The sequence below is a fragment of the Gouania willdenowi genome, chromosome 7 (genome assembly GCF_900634775.1).
Source record: "Gouania willdenowi chromosome 7, fGouWil2.1, whole genome shotgun sequence".
Taxonomy (NCBI): Eukaryota; Metazoa; Chordata; class Actinopteri; order Blenniiformes; family Gobiesocidae; genus Gouania; species Gouania willdenowi.
The window spans coordinates 2,553,728-2,573,586 of NC_041050.1; the positions used below are offsets into that span (position 1 = coordinate 2,553,728).

Genomic DNA, 19,859 nt, shown 5'->3' on the forward strand with positions numbered 1-19,859 from the left:
ATTAAAAGTGTTATTAATAATGGTAACAGTATGTATCTCATAATAATAACTTCTCTAATAATTATGACGCTAACTCATTATGGTTTTACTAACTAATAATTATGGCTTTACTAACTCATAATTATGATTTTACCAACTAATATTTATGGCTTTACTAACTAATAATTATGGCTTTACTAACTCATAATTATGATTTTACTAACTAATAATTATGGCTTTACTAACTCATAATTATGATTTTACTAACTAATAATTATGGCTTTACTAACTCATAATTAAGATTTTACTAACTCATAATTATGACTTTACTAACTCATAATTATGATTTTACTAACTAATAATTGTCGCAGTGATTATAACTGGCTTCCATAGCAGTTTTATCTCTAGTGAACCACAGATTTTAAGCGGGAAAACTAGTCATTTTTACATTATTCTACCATAGTTTTTCCTTCTATGTATACTTAAAATATAAAATATGTAAGAAACGGACAATATCCAAGCAATAAGTGACAGATATCAGTCTCAACAGGATCTTCACTTTAAATTTCCTAGATTTTGTACCAATTTATATTTAATTAAGGGAAATATTATGCCATAATTTGAGGAAAATTTAAAGATTTTGTAAGATTTTTGAGTTTTTTCAACTGTTTAACATTAATAATGAAGATATAAGCCTGAGAGCAACTGCAAATGTTGTTGAGTTTCATTTTACACAATGATTCATGTTTTCTCTGTCTTTTTTATTTTCTCCTGCGGGACAAATTGGATGCTCCAAATGGGCCGGATTTGGCCCCTGAGCCATGAGTTTGACACACATGGCTTAGAATATCAAAAATGTTTCCACACAGAGACACGTGATGGTCAGCAGCCAAGCTGAGAAAAAACTGACCAAAAACTCCAGTTTATCGCATAAAAAGTCTCAATAATAAACCTCAGAAAGGACAGTTATCACAAAATGTAACCCTTTTTTTAAGTTTATTTTACGATTCAAAAAAACCCTTGACAAATGATTCTTGCTGGTGCCCAAATGTTGCAAGTCTGAGAAATGGAAGACGAGATCCCAGAGAAAGTAGTAAAATAGAAATCCTCGAGTGTTTTCAGCAGGAAAAATACTTTGTTACATCAAAAAGTTCAAAGTTCCAAAAGCTCAGTTTTTTTTTTTTTTTTTTAAATTCTGATCCTCAGGCTTCATTGTCATAATCTGGCAAATCAACACATGGGGAAATGTCAGGGATCAGGATGTGGACTGTACGACAAAGCTTCAGCGCTCTTGTTTTGAAATCCATTGAAAAAGACTGGATCTCTGATTGGTTTGACGTCGTATAATGAGTCGAGGGTTTGTGTGGCCCTCACACAACACACGTCCATGCACCCTGGAGCTGGAGCTGATGCACATGCACGTCCTCTATGCATGCACACACACACTGTTACAGGTTTTCTCCCGGCTGGTACTGAGGCTCTGTGGAGGTGAAGTAATCCTCTAGGAACCCCTGCAGGTACTCAAACGTGGGCCTCTCCTCCGCCTCTTTCCTCCAGCAGGTCAACATGAGCTCATGGAGGGATTCAGGGCACTCAGCAGGACACGGCATCCTGTAGCCACGCTCCACCTGGTCCAGTACCTCCCGGTTTACCATACCTGGTACACAACAGACACATTTACTGTGAGTGGGAAACACAGGAAGATAATGCCCTAAAAACGGCAAACATCAGATGATTTTATGTCTTAAAAACTGATCTTATAAGCAGAGGTGGGACTTTAACCTGTCAATTGTAAGGCTGTAACGATTCATCCATTAGGTCAATGAATCAATTTATATTCCTACGATCCAACTACATCGATTTGTGCTCGGCTAGTTGTCCTTCCTGATGACACTAATCGATCTAAAATTGTTTTAAAAGGTAATCAATCAATTGTATCGATACAAGGATATAACACATTGGTATTTAAGCGAGACAGACTTTATTTGGATGTGTTTTAAAAACTCTTTTAATAATAAAGACGTTAATGTCTGTGACATCACACGCCAGTAGAAAAACAAACAAAACGGAGAAGTCAACCACCTTTGGGTTCAGTGGCTTTAACACAGACGTAGATATTTTAAAGCAGTGGTTCACAAGTCCACCGTCCAGCAGCACATGTAGCGTTAGCTCGTTAGCATTAGCTCTGCAGAAGCCTCATGATAACCATCACGTTAAAAAGGTTCAACCACTGCTTATTTAACATCCTATTAATTTTAACTGAAGTGTTGGTTGGACTTTATTCAAATAAAGTGTGAATATATTTGACATTAAATGTTGTTTACTTGTTTATGTCCATTTTTAATTTATAGATGCTTCCATTACAATAAACAACAGGATACTATGAAAGCTCATCTGTACTCTACAGTATCCAGGGATTTATTTCACTCACACTGATTACATTATTATTTTTGGCTAAAAAGTTACTGAATCAATTTCAAGTCACTGAATCCTTTTAGATCAAACCATTCCAAATGAATGAATATTATGCTTGAAACGAATTGGCAACAGCGAATCGTGATTCGAACCGAATCGTTTCAAAAACACCCTAAAATACACCTTTAGTTAATTACAGAAAAATAACGCACTCCAAAAAGCGTGGTACCGTTCTCATTGCACAAGTTCCCGGTATACCAAAATAATGATGCACAGACTACAACGGGAGAACCTGAGGAGAAGTCGTTTCTGTGCTTCGTCAGAATGGAAAACTAAAGCCCAGTTGTCGGAATATTGTGCAAGAAAAAGTTTGCCGATCACCAGAGCTTTTCTAGCCTGAGCTAACACCTCAATGCTAAACGTGTAGCAGCTAGCATAGGCACTAGGACAGTGCAACATGCTCCGAGCAAACTCTAGCTGGGTTTTCATTACAGATTTTCGCAAAATAAAAGCGATATTTCTAAATGTCGACAAACTATAATTGTGCATTGAAGTTGTTTTGGAGCCTCGTAACTCCCGTGAAATCTCATCCCATGAGACTTTGCTGGAGAAAGATGGACGCTCCAAACCTCCTTATAACATGTGGCAGTAATAAGTGTTTAAGTATAACGCTAAGAAATGTCTCGGTCTCCTCTTCTGTCCACGTGTACCGCGTCATGTTTACTCGGAGAGAAGTGGTCATGCGACCAGATACGGAAAAGGTGTTTCCATAGCGCTTTTGCGACACATTTCAATATCGAAACGTATCAAACACCTCCTCATGAAAGCATAAAATCTTTTTGCGATATTTGAGTGTTGTGCTATTTAGATTTTGCGCATTTCCAAGTGTTATGGAGACACGGCTGTCTCCAGTCCACACTGGACCAGATTATTGTGTGTAGGAGTAAATAAAGTGATTACCTGGATAAGGAACCCTGCCTTTAGTTGCCAGTTCAGTCAGCAGGATCCCAAACGACCACACGTCAGATTTAATGGTGAAGCGGCCGTACAGCGCTGCCTCTGGAGCGGTCCACTTGATTGGAAACTTGGCTCCTGCAACACCCAAAAAACACACAAAAAGGTCCATATATATATATATATATATAGTTATATACAATTGTACACCCTGATGCCACCAACAGGTTTTTTAATGCTTAGAATTCTTCATTTGCTATTTTTCATTATTAATCACAATGGAAGATTCAACACATAATGCATTAAAAGCATGTGTCAAACTCAAGGTCCGAGGGCCAAATCCTGCCATTTAGAGCACCCAATTGGGCCCACAGGAGAAAGTAAAAATGACAGAAAAACATGAATCATGTTGTAAATTACCAAATAATTCAGTTGTAGATATCAAAACTTGTCCAAATACACAAATTTAATGAAACTCAACAATATTTGCATCGCTCACAGTTTTCCCATCTTTATATCACAAGATGGGAGTTAATTTTAGAGTCAATTTGTTAAAATTCAAAATCCTGCAATTTTTTTCCTTAAAGTATTCCACAAAACTTTCCCAAATTAAATATAAAAAATTGATCACAAAATCAAGGAAATTTAAGTAAAAATCCTTCAGGGAGTGATATATCTCACATATACTTATATCATATATATTATTCATAAGTTGAAGTACAAACTCATGTTGAAATTACTTTATTTCGCGCCAAAAATCTGCGGCCCACTTGAGCTCTAACTGGTCCGTATTTCAATTCATTATGAATGACAAAAATACAAAAAAAAGAAATAAATAAAAGTGGCTGCAGGATGCTAAATAACGCTCAGCTCTTTTCTTTTCTTACCTTGCCTGGCTGTGTATTCGTTGTCCTCAATGAGTCGAGCCAGACCAAAATCAGCCACTTTGCAAACCAGGTTATCTCCCACCAGGATGTTAGCAGCTCTGAGGTCTCTGTGAACGTAGTTCATCCTCTCCACATAAGCCATCCCTGAGGCGATCTACGAGGACGGAGAAAAGTCTGGGTTTGATGAACAAGCACCATGATGGTGATAGAACTTAGCATGTGTGGGTTTCTCTGACCTGTGAGGCCATGTCCACCAGCTGAGGGAGGCGGAGCATCTTTCCCATGTCTCCCTTTAGGAAATCCAGCAGACTTCCTGTTAGTAAGGACACACACACACAGAAGTTAGAATAAACCCAACCGTACACAGTTGTGGCAAAGCAGAGTTCAGCCTGAACTTTTTTTGTACAAATTGAATTTAAGACCAACTTCACAGTAAACACAATTGGGGGGAAAAAATTGCAACATCAATTACATCGTGTTGTGGTAATTTTTTTTCCAGTTGGCGGCCTCCAAAGCAAACACACAAAAATACACAAAATGACAGTAAAACATAGAAAAAATCCTGACTAAAATAATCAAAATCACACAAGACAAAATAGCCAGAAATCTATAAAATACAAAAAATAAAAAAACAGAGAAAAGTCATAAAGAAAAATTAAAAACAAATGTTACCATTTATTTTCAAACATGAGACTAAAATCTTTTGAAACAATGATTCAAGGCATTTTAAAGACAATTAAGGCCTTATTTTTAGATTCATGAATTTAATGCCTTTTAATACTTTTTAAGGATCTGCGGGAACCCTGTATTATTATCACCAAATTTGCTGCAGTTGATGTCCATACATTGGTTCAATTAATTCTGCCTTTGTAGCCTTCCCTACTGAGAATTGGATTTTTATATTTGGTGTAAATCTCTAGGTTTTTTTGTGAGCGGACTACAGATTTCTGTATTTAAAACATGATTTATTGTAACTCTGTCCTCAAAATTTCACATCAGTTGTAACGACTAAGGGTTCTACTTCATTCTGAACGAAAAATTACCCATGTAGGTCATGTAGAAGCTTAGAAAAATGTTATTTGCTATGGGTATGTGATTTTTGGGGCTTAACAGGTTAAGCTTCCGTGTCGTGCTTAAAGCTGCATCCACACAGGAAAAATAAATCAGGATGGAAACCAGAAAAAAACCCAGTAAATGGGACACGTGGTGCTCACCTTGGCCCATGTACTCTGTCACAATGTAAATGGGCTCCTCAGAGACCACAGCGTACAGCTGGACCAGTTTCTCATGCCTCAGCTTCTTCATGACCTGGGCCTCCTGCAGGAAGGCCTCCGGGGACATGGTGCCGGGTTTCAGTGTCTTAATGGCCACGCGCGTAGTACCGTTCCATGTTCCTGATGAAGAAAACGGTACATGATGAGTATGCAGGTATGCGGGAATGTTGTGCCAAGTCACTAATCGACTTGGCAAAACATTTAAAATAAAGTTAAACATCTTTCTGGAAGCAAACAAATGAAGGGATCTTCTTAGTATATTTAAATATATGTTTTGTTTTTCTACTAAAAACAAAAGTAAGTTTATTAAATAGTAACATTTTTCTTCTTTTTTAGAAAAGTTATGAAAACCAAAGACAACATTTTCCTAGTTTAAAATAAAATCGTTGTAGAAATAAACAATGAAACTGCTAAAGCCTGCTCACAAGAACAAAGTGAAATGGTCCCAAACTTTTGAGACTTTAGGTTGGTTCTTCTTCATTTGCTGAATTCTTCTTCACAAAGTAAATATTGAAGCGACACTGCTCCCAGTAGTTCATGTGTGGTACTGCAGCAAAAATGAAGCAGAAAGCATCAGCCGGCCTGATCTTATCACGAATTTACAACATTAAACAACGCGTCGAAGCACATTTTTGTAGTCAACATTATCAATTATGTTACTAATCATTTTTGCATTATTGTATATGTTACACATATTGTGGTTGGCACGATATACAGTATATTTATATAATCTATATATTTAATTCTATTTGTTCTTTTCCTTCTCCTGGCAAGAATCTCAAACTCCGCCTATGATAAGGTGGCTCTTTGTCTGAAATAGTCCGTGGTTAACGCTGCAGCAGCAGCTCGTCTGTTTCATTGCACCACACGAGCGATATAAATTCGATATAAAAAAGGCATTGATCCAACATTGATTGGAATCTAACTCACCCATCCAAACCTCTCCAAAGCAGCCCTGCCCAAGCTTAAGGTCAAGACGCAGCGACTCTCTGGGGATCTCCCAGGCATCCTTGGCCAAGCCCTGGGTCTGAGGCTTCAGTACGGGACAAATATCAGTCAGACTGTGACATAGTCCGTCAGCATGCTCTGTGGAAGGACAACCAGTAGGAGTTAGAAGATCAGACCCACAGAACATTAAAAACAAGGAGGTTGACAATATTAGTCGGGTTAATTAAAGCAGTGGTTCTCAACCTTTTCAGCCCACGACCCCCAAAATAAAGGTCCCAGAGAGCGGGGACCCCCACCCTAGCTGAAGGTGGTTGAACACAGACATGAACATGTCATGTGGAAAAAGGACCATCTATAATAGGGAATAAAGGGTAGAGATTGTTGGGGTCCATCCATAAAGTCAGTAAAATGATGGTCCATTGTTCTATGATTCTGTGATAACCACATTTATTTATTCATCTAAATAACATCCACTGTTATCCAGGAACGTTTATTATTATTATTTAGGGCCATAGTATATAGTCATCTTAAAGATGTAAATATTTGTTTTAATCTGAAATAAAATGGGTTAAAAATGGCCAAAAATGGTGGAAAAGGTGGTGAAATGGGATTTTAAAACCCACAGGAATTGGTTAACAGTTGAAAATGATAACGGCCAAAAACGGACAGAAAAAGTGGTAAAAAGGGTTCAAAGTGTCAACAATAGAACAATTAGTTTAAACTGGCAAATAATGGGCAGGAAATATGGTGAAAAGAGGTTAAAAATGACAATATGGTGAAATATGATTTTTAAAAACCACAGAAATCGGTTAAAAGTCAGAAATTCAAGTGGCCAGAAACAGAAAAAAAAGTGGTAAAAGTGTCAACATTGACTTAAAAGTGGCAGAAATGAGGAGGGAGGGAACAATTATTAACTGGCAAATAATGGGCATGACATATCGTAAATGTGGTTAAACTGGTGACATTAGGTGGGAAAGTGGTGCAAAGGGTTTATAAGTGCCAAAAATATTTTGGAAAAAGAAAAAATGTGCAGAAAAGACATTGAAATTTGATGGAGAAGTAACAGAAATGGGAGTAATGTAGCAAAAATGCATTAAAATTAGCAAAAATGTAGCAAGAAAAGGTGATTAAAATAGGCAAGTTTGGTGTAAAAAAGTTTGGTGTAAAAAAGGATTCACAGTCTCAATATTGGCTTAAAAATAAAAAAAAAAAGAGTAGGAACATTTAGTTTCAACTGGGAAATAATGGGCATGACAAATCATGAATATGATTAAATTGGCAAAAATAAGCATGAAATACGGTGAAGAGGTTAAAAGTGACAATAATGGGTCAACATATGTGACATTAGGTTAAAAAGTGGCGGAAAGAGTTTATAAGTGTAGAGAATGTCTTGGAAGTGGAAAAAATGTGCAGAAAAGCCATTGAAATGTGATGTGGGAGTAATGTAGCAAAAATGTATTAAAAAGAGCAGAAAAATGGCACGAAAAAGTGAATATGTGGCAAGTTTGGTGTAATTGCAGGAAAAAGGTAAAAATTAGCAAAAATTAGCTCAAATTGTTTTAAAAAAAATATTCTTAGTTTCTTGAAGGCATCTAGCGACCCCCAGGTTGAGAACCCCTGCTGTAGAGGAAGCTGGTCTTACTGCTGTAGTGACTGACGAGCTGCTGCAGCGCTCCAAACTGAGTGCGTGACGTGATGTAGAAACCTCCACTGTCCAGCTTCCTGATCTTGTAGTGCTTGACGTTGAGTCCTTTGGTGTTGTCGTAGTCCAGCACAGATAGACAGTAGGCACCTGGAGAACACAACAAACACAGACTTTAAAACACCCAACATACACTTCAGAGGAGAAACATCACTGGGACATGTTCTACAAGTAGGGAAAGCTGTTTGAGCAGAAATGTGATATCAACCATCAGGGTTGGGGTCAGTTATAATTGCAATGGCCGAATTTATAATTACCTACAATTATGATGTAGTTATAATTGTTATTGTAATTGAATTTATAATTGGCATGGAAATTCTATTAAAATTGGCAACCACCATTGCACCTGTGGAACCAAGTTACAGTTACATTAGATTAGATTAGATAGACTTTATTAATCCCTTTAAAAGGCTTCATCAGAGTAAAACATGTCCAGCAGTATTACAAAAAGAAAAGAAAAGCAGCACACAGGGTTAGAATAATATATAAATACAGAATATATGAGAATATACAAAAAGAAACTAGAATGTACAGAAATAAATGATTAATAAAAAGGTTGGTGCTACAGACTACAACACCTCCTCTCTGTCTGTCTGTCTGTCTGTACAGTTTGATGTCTTATACATATGTAGTTAATTATTAAAATGTGTTTCATATTAATTTTTCCACACTATCAGTCACTTCTCTTGAGAATCATTTTACCATTTTCGAGGGGTATACAGACACAGAATATGTTAAAAATATTAATACCAAGACTGTCAGACATTAAACCTAAAGTCTGTGATGAGGTTAAATACTTTGACATAACAGCTGACCTGTCAGATGATAGAAATATTTACAGGCAGTGTTGTATACAGTACGTACACACCAACATGCTTATTCGTACGTTCTCCATGTGCTCTGTATTTGTCAAAACTGCCCTTTTTCAAGCATATTGTACTCTTGTGTACACTGTCCACTTGTGGCAGCATTACAGAAAAAGCAGTATGCATAAACTACAGGTGGAATATAATGATGGTATGATGATGCTGCTCAAGGTGAAACATTGCCAGTCAAATGTTTGCTAATGCTTTGTAACCTCATGTTACAAATTAAATATTTGCAGAAATGGGAGGGGTGTGCTCACTTTTGTGAGATACTGTGTGTGTCAGCTAACACACTGTAAATAGCATCATTTGTTCTCTGACCAATCCTGTTTAAAGCTCAGCGAGGCTCTTTTCTAGTCTGTGGAAACACTGGTGCTTTATTTCATATGGCATTGGATGATCATAATTTTAATGTGTTATTTGCTGATTTGTCTGTGTTGTGTTTTGTCTGCTATGGACCTTGTATATATGTGTCTGAAATAAAATTTGATGATGATGTACAACAAAACAATCTGAGGCATTGCTCCTTGCCCCTGCCTGTAAATATGTATATATTATATATTCTTTATATTATATTTATATATAGCCTCTACTATTGTATAGTTTATTTCATCCCCTTCATTGCACTATTTTTCAGGTGTATTTTGGGTGTTTTGTGTTTTGCCTTCTGTTTCTTTTTATTGCACTTTGAAGCTACTCTACTCTACTACTCAAGAGATATTAAAAGAATGGCATGATAGATCATGTTTTAGTGTATTTTAGTGTATAAAATGATCGGTGAATGTGTTTCTCTGAGCGCTGCATCTGCAGGATTTTAGGATTAAACTCATCATGACACCACCAGAGGGCAGTGTTTGTCAGCTCAGTTTGTATTTCTCAGCAACCAAAAGCAAAGCAAAGCCCCCCCCCCCTTTAACCAATCATGTCGGAGCACATCCTATAAGGCCCTGGTTGTAGAGTCTTCATCCTGAGCTCCACACTGACCTAATTCTGTCTTCCTCACCCACACTCTTCCTCCTGCTGCTGCTGCTACACCATCTACTCAATATCAGCCCAGTCTGAGTCTTCATCTGTTACGCACACATCCTGAGGTGGCGATCTGTGTTGCACTTATGCACACTGCCATCAGAGACCCTGGAGACCCCGCCCCGCCTACTCCCAGCTGTCTATCAGGGTTATCTCCAGACTGAGCTTCACAGGCTTCACTTCTATAAATGTTTCCAAAGATCAGCCTGAATCTGCAGGGCTTTAAACGAGCAGCAGGACCACCCAGCACACAGCGGGGGGCACGTAGAAAAACCAGGGCACAAGAATCTCTCTCTGACATAGTTGTTAAAAAAATGCCCCAAATATCAAAAATCGAGCAATCTCGAGTTCAGACATTTAAAAGGATGCATAAAAACACTTCAAAACGCTCGAGTCACAAATATTTTTCAGTTGGAGAAGTTGACTTTAATCAAAGACAAAATATTTGGGTCTTTATCGAATTTATCAAGGACTTTGAAACATAGTTTGTTGTTGTTTTCTGAGGAGATGAAGAGTCAAAACAAACCAGGAAGGCTTTTATCAACAGATCAGAAAATTTAACTGTCTCCAATAGCTGATAATGTGCTGAGTCATATAGGACATCTCACGCACTTAAGTTTAAAAAAATTTCAGAAATTTGTAACAATTGTTCGGTGAGTATTCAATAGTCACACTGTACATTTTTTATTTGATCGGATGAATAGTTTTTGAGTTATGGACAAGTTTAGCTCCTCTAAATTGGAAAAAAGTTTTTGGGGGTTTGGGTCTGGAACATGTTTGGGTCTTCAGTAAACTACTTATCATATGTCTCAGCTCCCTGTAATTTGATCAGCTTAGAGCTATGAACATAGACTGTTCACTTCACTAATGATAAGTCACAGATATGCATTGGTTCTTGGGTGACACGCTCTTAAAATCTGAAAAAAAACTTTTTTTTTACTACCATAATTTCCGGTCTATAAGCACCTACTTTTCCCCCATACTTTGAACCCTGCGGCTTAAACAATGACGCGGCTAATTTGTGGATTTTTCCCAGTTTTACTCGTTTAATGCCACCAAAAAATTTAGCTTTGTCACATTAAACCAATGAAATTACCGTTAAGGTGGACCAATGAAACTGTAAATTGAACGCACTACCACTGAATCATTCTTATGTCATGCACACACCCTGGAGTCTGAGGCTGATGGAGAAGCTTACTTAAGGAGACGGAGCAGAGATCAGAACTAAAGTCAAAGTCAGCCAGTTTGTAATCAAAGGAAACAATGACCAGCATAAACTTGTTAAATCACCATGTCAGGTTTGTTCAGAAGCGATTGAATCCATGTTGTGACTCAGAGTCTGGACTCGACGTGATTGCTCCACGATAGTTCACGGTAAGAAGAACGGAGGGAGCGTTGTGTGACAATATGGATCCAGTAAAAAGTGACCATAAAAAGCTGTAAATGGACTGACATGTAGACATGCAGCAGTGAGATGGAGAGTTCATGTAGTAAAGGAAACTTATCGGTTGAAACCATAGACTGTAAAAAGAATGGACGGGACATCATCCTGAGGAAGTGAAGTTTTTTATTTTTTAGAGCTCCCCCTGCTGACTGGCTGCAGTATGTCATAAGCCCCGCCTCCTCAATTATAACGGATGGGATGTGGGTCAAACTGTAAAGTTAAAATACTCTGTGATCATTAGTTATTATCATCCTACATTATGTTTAAGTGCTCATTTTCTGTGAACTTAGTTTAAAATAAGTTATTTGAGGTTGAAAAATGGGATTTGACGTCATATATGACGATGACTGACAGCCAATGATTGGGCAGTACGCTGAATGGGCGGGGCGTGTTACCAGCGCTCCTCCCGCCGGACCCTACGCAGACTGTGGCTCAAATTTCCAAGATGGCAGTGCTCCTGAGTGCTGTATTTTGGCTTTAAGAACGTTGAGTGGGAACTACGGAGGACGTCATGTCCATCTTTTTACAGTCTATGGTCGGGATGTAATGATTCACTCAACTCCCGATACGATTCGATTCACGATACTGGGTTCACGATACAATTCTCTCACGATTTATTTTACAAAATGGGACTGTAGACAAATGATGACTGAAAATACTGTATTATTTTCCTTTTATTTTTCATTGTCAAAATAATCCCTTGATAAACTATTCAAAACGATGCAATTTAACTAAAAATAAATCTTGAATGAAATAAATAAAGGAATAATACAAATGAAGAAGAAGCTTATTAATTTAAATTCTGGTTCTATAGTAAACAATGTAAAACTGCATAATAATTTTTTTTTTTTTAAAGTGCAACTGAAAATGTATTTTGTGCCTTAACAATTGGACTTTTAAAGAAAAAAAACCGTCATTGCACTGATTTATGTCAGATATTTGTTTGGACCAGCAGGGGGCGCTGGTAACCCAGTGGTCGGTTGGCATGCAGCTAATCTATCAGTGAAGAAGAGATGTTATGCTAGCAGACAGAGCTAATAGAAAAACGTGACTTTTACAGATATTCACGTAATATTACAGATATTCTTCCGGTGCTACAGGGGCAAGGAATCATTTATTAAGATGTAAGAGTAGAAGGCGGCCAAAAAGAAAATAGTTGCAGATTCCGTCCGCCGGTACGCTGCTGGTCAAGAGAAGGGATAAATATAGAGCGCCCTCTGCTGTTTAAAAAAGGACCGATTTAATTTTCAAAGTATCGATGTCAATCGTGATACCTATGAATCGATTTTTAACTGCCTTACGATTAATCGTTACATCCCTAGTCTATGGTTGAAACACGTAAATCTCTGTTAAACTGAACGGGAGTACAGCAGCCCTCCTACCTGCCTGTTCTGATTGGCTGAGTCCTCTAAAGGGCACCTCATCAACTAATAGAGTGCTGATGAGGCCTAAAATGATGAGTCGGCCTTTGTGGGGATTTTTCTTTAAAAAAAAAGCAAAATTATTGGAATGTGGCCAATACAGGGGTGCGCTTTATAGACCCGGAATTACGGTACTTTCATTGGCCTATACCTGAACCCTTCAGTGGCTCAGTTATACTTCCTACTCTGGGTGTTTGTCTCCAGATTCAAACAAAAAGTTGCAGCAGTTGTATTTGAAGTCATGTGTCGTGAGGAAGCCACACCAGCAGATGGCAATAAAACACTTGGACTGAAGCCATTTATCAGTAATCAGAGGTCTGGTACCAAAATTATTCTCATATATAAAAAATGTAAACATTGGCCATGTTTATCTGATATCAGCTAAAATATATATATATATATATATGTTTCTTTTGCCAATTTAACCACAATCACTATTTGTCATGACGATTATTTGCCAGTTGAAACTAACTGTTCCAATATTGACACTTTGAACCCCTTTTTTTTTTTTTTTTTAACCAGTTTTTCCTGCCCGTTTTTAGGAGTAGGGTCAGGCCAACGCCTTAGTGGGGGTTCTGGTAGCTTTTCACCAACCAATCAGAAAGGGTTTCAAAAAACTTCATTTCCGTTACTCGACTTCCATCAAAGTCAAGTAGAAGTAACCCTGTTTGCTGCTGGTCGAATGAAATACTGATCAAAACCGGACGTTAAGTTAAAATTCAGAAGCGAATAAGAAGAAGGGGTTGTTTCTGATTTTGAAGGGGGTGTACCCGCTTAGGATTTCCATCTTTAAGATGACTATATACCATGGTACAAAAAATACAAAACCCCCTGGATAACAGTGGATATGAAAAATAAATAGTAACAGCATCAAAGTCTTTTTAACACAATCGTGCACACACACACGTACCTTTGGTGGTCTCACTCTCTCGTACCAGGAACGTTCCCCTCCGGTTCTCTAAACTTAGCAGCAGCCTCTCAGAATCACGACGTGTGATTTTACCAAAGAACCACCTGGTGAGGTTGAGAGAGAAAGAAAACGAGGGGATCGGTGATGATGATGATGATGGAAGATGAGCGTGGGTGAAAGAGTTGGACAAAGAAAAGGAAGAGTGAACTTTTGCCCTTTGTTATATATATATATAGAGAGAGAGACGAGTTTATTCCCATTTGAAAGCATTGCTAGTGGCAGCAGCGTCTTACCTGGACTCCAGTGTCAGATTGAGATGACTGGGGATGCAGGAAAGAAGATGTGAGAAATAGAGCTGTGTTACACAGTTAGTACAGTGGTGGGTGGGCAACTTCTATCAGAGCGGGGGCCACAAAAATATATTTGTTTGATTGAAGGGCCACATAATTAACATTCATGTGAGCATTTAGAATAATGACCTATCAGAGCATTAACACAGAAAAGAACAAAAGTTTTTATAGTAATGTGCGTTTTTCTGTCATTCTGTGTAGGCTTGTTGTTATCTTGCTTGCTATGACATTGTTATTTGTGCATTTCTGTAGTCCTTTTGTGTATTTTCCTGTAAAAAGTATGTTTTATTGGAGTCATATTGTGTATTTGTGTTGTCATTTTGCATTTTTTGAAGAAAGCTTTGTGTATTTCTGTTGTTGTTGTGTTTGTTTGTTAGTACAGTGGGTTTGCAGAGTCATTTTTTTTGTGTTTTTCCTGTCTTTTTGTGTACTTTTGTTGTATTTTTCTGTCATTTTGTACGTTTACTTTTTTAAAATTGGACCGAGGGCCGCATGTGGCCCCTGGGCTGCTAGTTGCCCATGTCTAGGTTAGTGTGTTACATCTGCTGCATGCTAGCAGGTTAATGAGGGGAAAGATCAGCATGGGAAGCAGCCAATCAACAATAAAAGCAGTGAATGCAATAGATCCATTGAGATTTATGTTGATTTAAGCCAGTTTTTAAAGATTACTGCTCTACGACAGGCTATGGAAACTATTTGATTTCTATCTTAATTTTCTGAAGCAAGGTGGCAGTCAGTTAGCACTAGGTTAGCATCAACTTAGCATATTTTAGCCTTAAAACTAGTAACACAAAAACTCTGGCTTGAAAGTAGAACATTTATAGCTGTTTTGTTTTTTTGTTTTTTTAATGCAAACTTTGAAAAATACTTTTACTTTTCATACCTGAGTATTTTTTTTTACAAGATACTTTTGATGCTTATGTTCATTAAATGTGAGCTGTTTTCAGACTTTTAAGCAAGTGATTTTCTAATTTTCAGTGATTGTATTTGTACTTTAACTTAGTTATTTTTGTCAGGTACGTTATACATCTCTGAAGTTACGTCCTATATCAGTTCAATAAGAGACGCTTAGTTTGTGTTTTACGTATTTTAAGCGACGGTTGGCATAACCTACTGACAGCTCACAATATGGCTGAGTCATGCTAAGATAATTAGCCACCAGCTAGCAGTGAAACAAATGAAGATATATAAGCAAAGTCACCAGAGTGTTAAACTGAGTGATGTCAATATTACATGAAGCAAAAATAATAAATAAATAATGAAAAATGGAACAATCCAAACCGTGTGAGCACATTTGTTTGTTTTTTTGTGTAAAAAAAGAAAAAAAAAGATGTTTACTCTTCTGCCTGGATGGAGTCGGACGGAGCCACGTAATTGCTGGGGATGTAACCGCTGTCTCCAGTTGTCAGCGAGCGTGCCAGCCACCAGTCGCCTTCTCTGCATGGATCAGATAATAACAACGTTTAACAGAGACGTAAACACGCGTGTGAAGTTAAAGGCCGTTTATCAAGAGAGAAGTTCATTCATCAAAGGATTTTTTTTAAACTCTTGATAAAAACCAGCCCAAATAAATGTCTCTGCAGTGAACATTCACACATGTTGATGATAATGAGTTAATAATATATATACGGTATATATATGCAGGGTTTAAAAGGGAGGATCGTGATTATGTGGTCAGTGTAGGGCTGGGCGATGCATCGAATCTAGATATATCAAGTTTTTTATTTTGGCGATATAGAAAATAATATTATCGCCTACATCGATATAAATCCCTGTACTGTTCGTTCTTTGGTAATTCCGTTTTAAAACCAAATTAAAATAACAAATAAACGGTGAGGTTATTTTTTTTTTACTGACTTAAAACCAAAAAAGAAATACAGAACCAAAAAAAACTAAATAAGCAGCATTTTTCTGTTTTAAAAGAAAAATGTGGATATTTACGATGAAATTAGAACCAGAACTGAAGTCCACTACACCTGGTTTCCCTCCACAGGTCATGGACCAGGTCTCCTCACACAATAGGACTGTTTAGGTTTTATTTCAGCAGTTTTCTGCTCCTGCTCATGTTTTCATTCAGTCTGTGGATGTTTTAACTTGTAAAAAGCTGCTCACGTTTATGTTTTGTTTTATGGTGTTATGGTCCAAGTAGTTTCCATATAAACTAGTGACTATCGACTGTGGGGAACAATAGATGTTAGAACTTCTACCATTTGACACTTTTGTAAAAACAATTACAGCTTTTTTGAGGGCAGTAAAAATATTTATTTTGCACATTATAATACCATAATACCATGAGCCTTCAACACACACAAAAGTTGATCACAAGAAACAAGGAGCACCAGTAGGATCATTACACCACATCTGGTTCCTTTAATCACATATTATGTGTGTGCTTTACAGTACATACAGTAACATCCATTATTTTTAATTATGTATTAATAACGTTTCAATTCGCCAGTTCATTCGTAAATATCCAAATATCACACAAACAGAGCAAGATTAATTTTAAAACAGAAAAACAATGATTTGATGTTTTAATTCAGTAAAATGAAATAATCACACCGTTTATTTGGAAAGCTCAGTTAGATGGAATTCTGAGTGCATTCTAACACAGACCTTCATCTAAACAAACCACACTACAGAACTCACTCACACGTGCTGTCCCTTATAAAAGAAAAAGCCAAAATTGGCACATATTGTGCAGCTGTTTGTAAATAAATGTGTTTGCGTGCCATTTAGCATCATGAAGTCTAACCCTGATTGTCTTTCTGGTAAGTAAAAAAATATTGAGGTATGAGTTTTGGTCTATATCACCCAGCCCTAGGTCGGTGCATGTTGAATGGATCATGCAGCACACAGTGGGACGTGAAAAACAAGCAGGACAAATAATAAAAAAATAAAATAAAACCATCTCCAGAGAAGCGTCACAAACCTGCAGTTCACCTTTCTCCTGTACAAATGACATCGTTTGTGATGGAGAAACGGGGAAAAAGAGAGATGACAGGAAAAAAACGATGGTTAAAGAAACAAAGACTTGTCAGGAGCAGAAATAGAAAAGTAAAAGTGCACAGAGAGGACCATAATTATAAACCCAAAGAAGGAAATCAAATATTCAATATTAACAAAGACACAATAAGACAGGGGTGTCAAACTCATTTTAGTTCAAGGGCCAAATAAGAACACGTTTGACCTGAAGTGGGCTGCAGTTTTTATGCTGGAAAACGAGTAATTTCAACATTATTGTGCCCTAGTTTGCACTTCTACGTTTATGTAAAATACAAAATATGTAAGAATCTGACAATATCCAAGCAATAAGTGACAGATATCAGTCCCAACAGAAACTACATTTAAAATTTCCTTGATTTTATTACCAAATTCGATTAAATTTAGGGAAATATCATGTCTTAATTTGAGAAAAATTTTATAATTTTATCAGACCGACAATATCCAAGCAATAGGTGAGTGGTAGTGACAATATTTAATTTTGGAAGATTTGATCAAATAAAAAGCATGACCCTCTGTAAATATTGTAGAGCTTCATTAAATTTGTGACAAATTCAATGGCCCTCCACTTGGAGGATTGTTAAATTGTACTTCCAAATAAATCTGTTGCAATGTTATGTATTATTTTGCATGAATGCCAATATTTATGTTGGACATGATGCAGTGATTTAAAATTGCTCCCAATTCCTACTTAAGTTTAATAAATAATCCCCATGAAAAGTTTACATTTTTCAATATTGCCCAAATTCCTGAGCTTAAGTTCCCATGAAATGTGCCAGATATTTTACACCCCTTTAGAACCCGACTGATATACCCACAACTAAATTATTTGGTCACTTACACAATGATTCATGTATTCTCAGTCACTTTTACTTTCCCCTGAGGGCTGATTTGGATGTTTTAAAGGGCCTGATTTGGCCCCCGAGCCTTGAGTTTGACACACGGCCTAAGAGGAAAACGTAATAATCATCATAACAAATGTGTGATTACAGTCCAAACACAAGCAGACCTGAGCCTGGTTCAACTATGATGATTTGATCTGAGTCATTTCATTTATTCTGGGTAATTTGACCTAATAAGGATCCAAGCCTTTGCCTTAAGGGGGTGGTGGGGGGTGGCGGGGGAGTGGGGTGGTACAGATGCAGTGATAATCCACTATTGTTCTCAGCTCTTATCTTCTAGGTCAGCAGTTTATTGGTGGGCCAAGCAGCTCTGGGTTTAAATATGGTTCACTGCACCTCTATGGATTCATAGAGTGAGTTCATACTTATCCCCCCACCCCCCCTTCAATCATAACCCAGTCCATGAACAGGTTAGTATTGCATTAAGTAGGACTCGAATTGAGACTTTGGAATTACCAGTAAAAATAACCGCAACCTAACCCAGTGGTTCCCAAACTGGGAGGGGGGTGGAGGGGTCATTGACCTAAGCAATGATGGGGAAGTGCATGTTCTTCTGAAGGAAGGTACTTCTGTAATAATTCCAGCAAGATTATTTTTGAATAATATGTTAAGGTTTAATTTATCAAAACAACTGTTTCTCAGGAAATCCTCTTTGATCTGCTGACATGTTTCGACTGACAACTGCCAGTCTTCGTCAGAGACATCTGCTGATCGCTTTGTGGTCAAAGCGATATTATTAAAAAAAAAGACAAAAAGAATCCAGTTGAAATTATTACGCAGATGTCAAAGAAACTTCAAAGGAAACATCAAAACGATCAGCAGACACCTCTGGTGAAGACTGGCAGTTGTCAGTAGAAACATGTCAGGAGATCAAAGAACATTCCCTGAGGAACAATTGTTTGAATAGATGTAATTTTCACATATCATTCAAAAAGAAGACAAAAAAAATCTTGCTAGAATTATTATACAGATGTCAAGGAAACTTCAAAGGAAACATCAAAAGGATCAGCAGAGACCTCTGACGAAGACTGACAGTTGTCAGATTTTGTCAGAATTTTGTGGTTTTTCAACTGTTTAACATTAAAAATTACTGTAAATCATGCAATATAAGCCCCAGGAAAACAACGAGCACCTGCAAATCTTGTTGAGTTTCATTTACACAATGAACCATGTTTTCTCTCTCATTTCTGTCTTTCTCCTGCGGACCGAATCGTACACTCCAAAAGGTTGGATTTGGCCCCCAGCCCTTGAGTTTGACACATGCTCTATACAATGTATAATGATGATTCCTTTCATTTTAAAAATGTATAAGTGGGCAGAGATGCCAGATCCAGCTGATTGTTTCCCGCTTCAAACCAAAACAAATGATAGAAAATGAAAGTGCAAATGCCCCCCAAACTGCCAGTTAAAGGTTGCATCTGTACTAAGTATTTTCATAAAAAAAAAAACAGAATACAAAAGCATCCAATCTGGCAACAATGTGACATCTTTGTTGACTTGTTGGGAAGACCTTGGTTTACGTAGTTTTGTGTAAACCTCTCTGTACACATGCATCACAGAGAAAGCTGTTTCCAAAGGTAACGTCTCAGTTTGCTGAGTTTCTTACGTATTGTTGACGATCTGGAGGCGTTCCCCCTTCCTGAAGGACAGATCAGAGGCTGTTCGAGACTCGTAGTCATACAACGCCACAAATGTCGTCACGCCACCTTGAAGAAGAAATGACAAGTTTACACTGCATGCACAACATCACAACCAGTGCAGTAAACAATAATAAAAAT

General features: G+C 37.4%; 1 protein-coding gene across 4 annotated transcripts in view; it reads right to left on the reverse strand.

Annotated features, from left to right (window-relative positions):
- Positions 1-705: 705 nt before the first annotated feature.
- src (v-src avian sarcoma (Schmidt-Ruppin A-2) viral oncogene homolog) overlaps positions 706-19,859 on the reverse strand; it is a 55,662-nt gene continuing 36,508 nt past the window's right edge. Inside the window, exons 3-14 of one of the 4 annotated variants that reach the window (XM_028452696.1) lie at positions 19,688-19,787; positions 17,109-17,126; positions 15,515-15,613; positions 14,120-14,146; positions 13,827-13,930; positions 8,100-8,249; positions 6,440-6,595; positions 5,450-5,629; positions 4,472-4,548; positions 4,236-4,389; positions 3,355-3,486; positions 706-1,636 (exon numbers count right to left, since the gene is read on the reverse strand). In XM_028452696.1, the coding sequence (XP_028308497.1) occupies positions 1,428-1,636; positions 3,355-3,486; positions 4,236-4,389; positions 4,472-4,548; positions 5,450-5,629; positions 6,440-6,595; positions 8,100-8,249; positions 13,827-13,930; positions 14,120-14,146; positions 15,515-15,613; positions 17,109-17,126; positions 19,688-19,787 (1,406 nt within the window). In that variant the 3' untranslated portion in view covers positions 706-1,427. The remainder of the gene's footprint in view (positions 1,637-3,354; positions 3,487-4,235; positions 4,390-4,471; positions 4,549-5,449; positions 5,630-6,439; positions 6,596-8,099; positions 8,250-13,826; positions 13,931-14,119; positions 14,147-15,514; positions 15,614-17,108; positions 17,127-19,687; positions 19,788-19,859) is intronic. The other 3 variants (XM_028452697.1, XM_028452698.1, XM_028452699.1) reach the window with 3 other exon arrangements.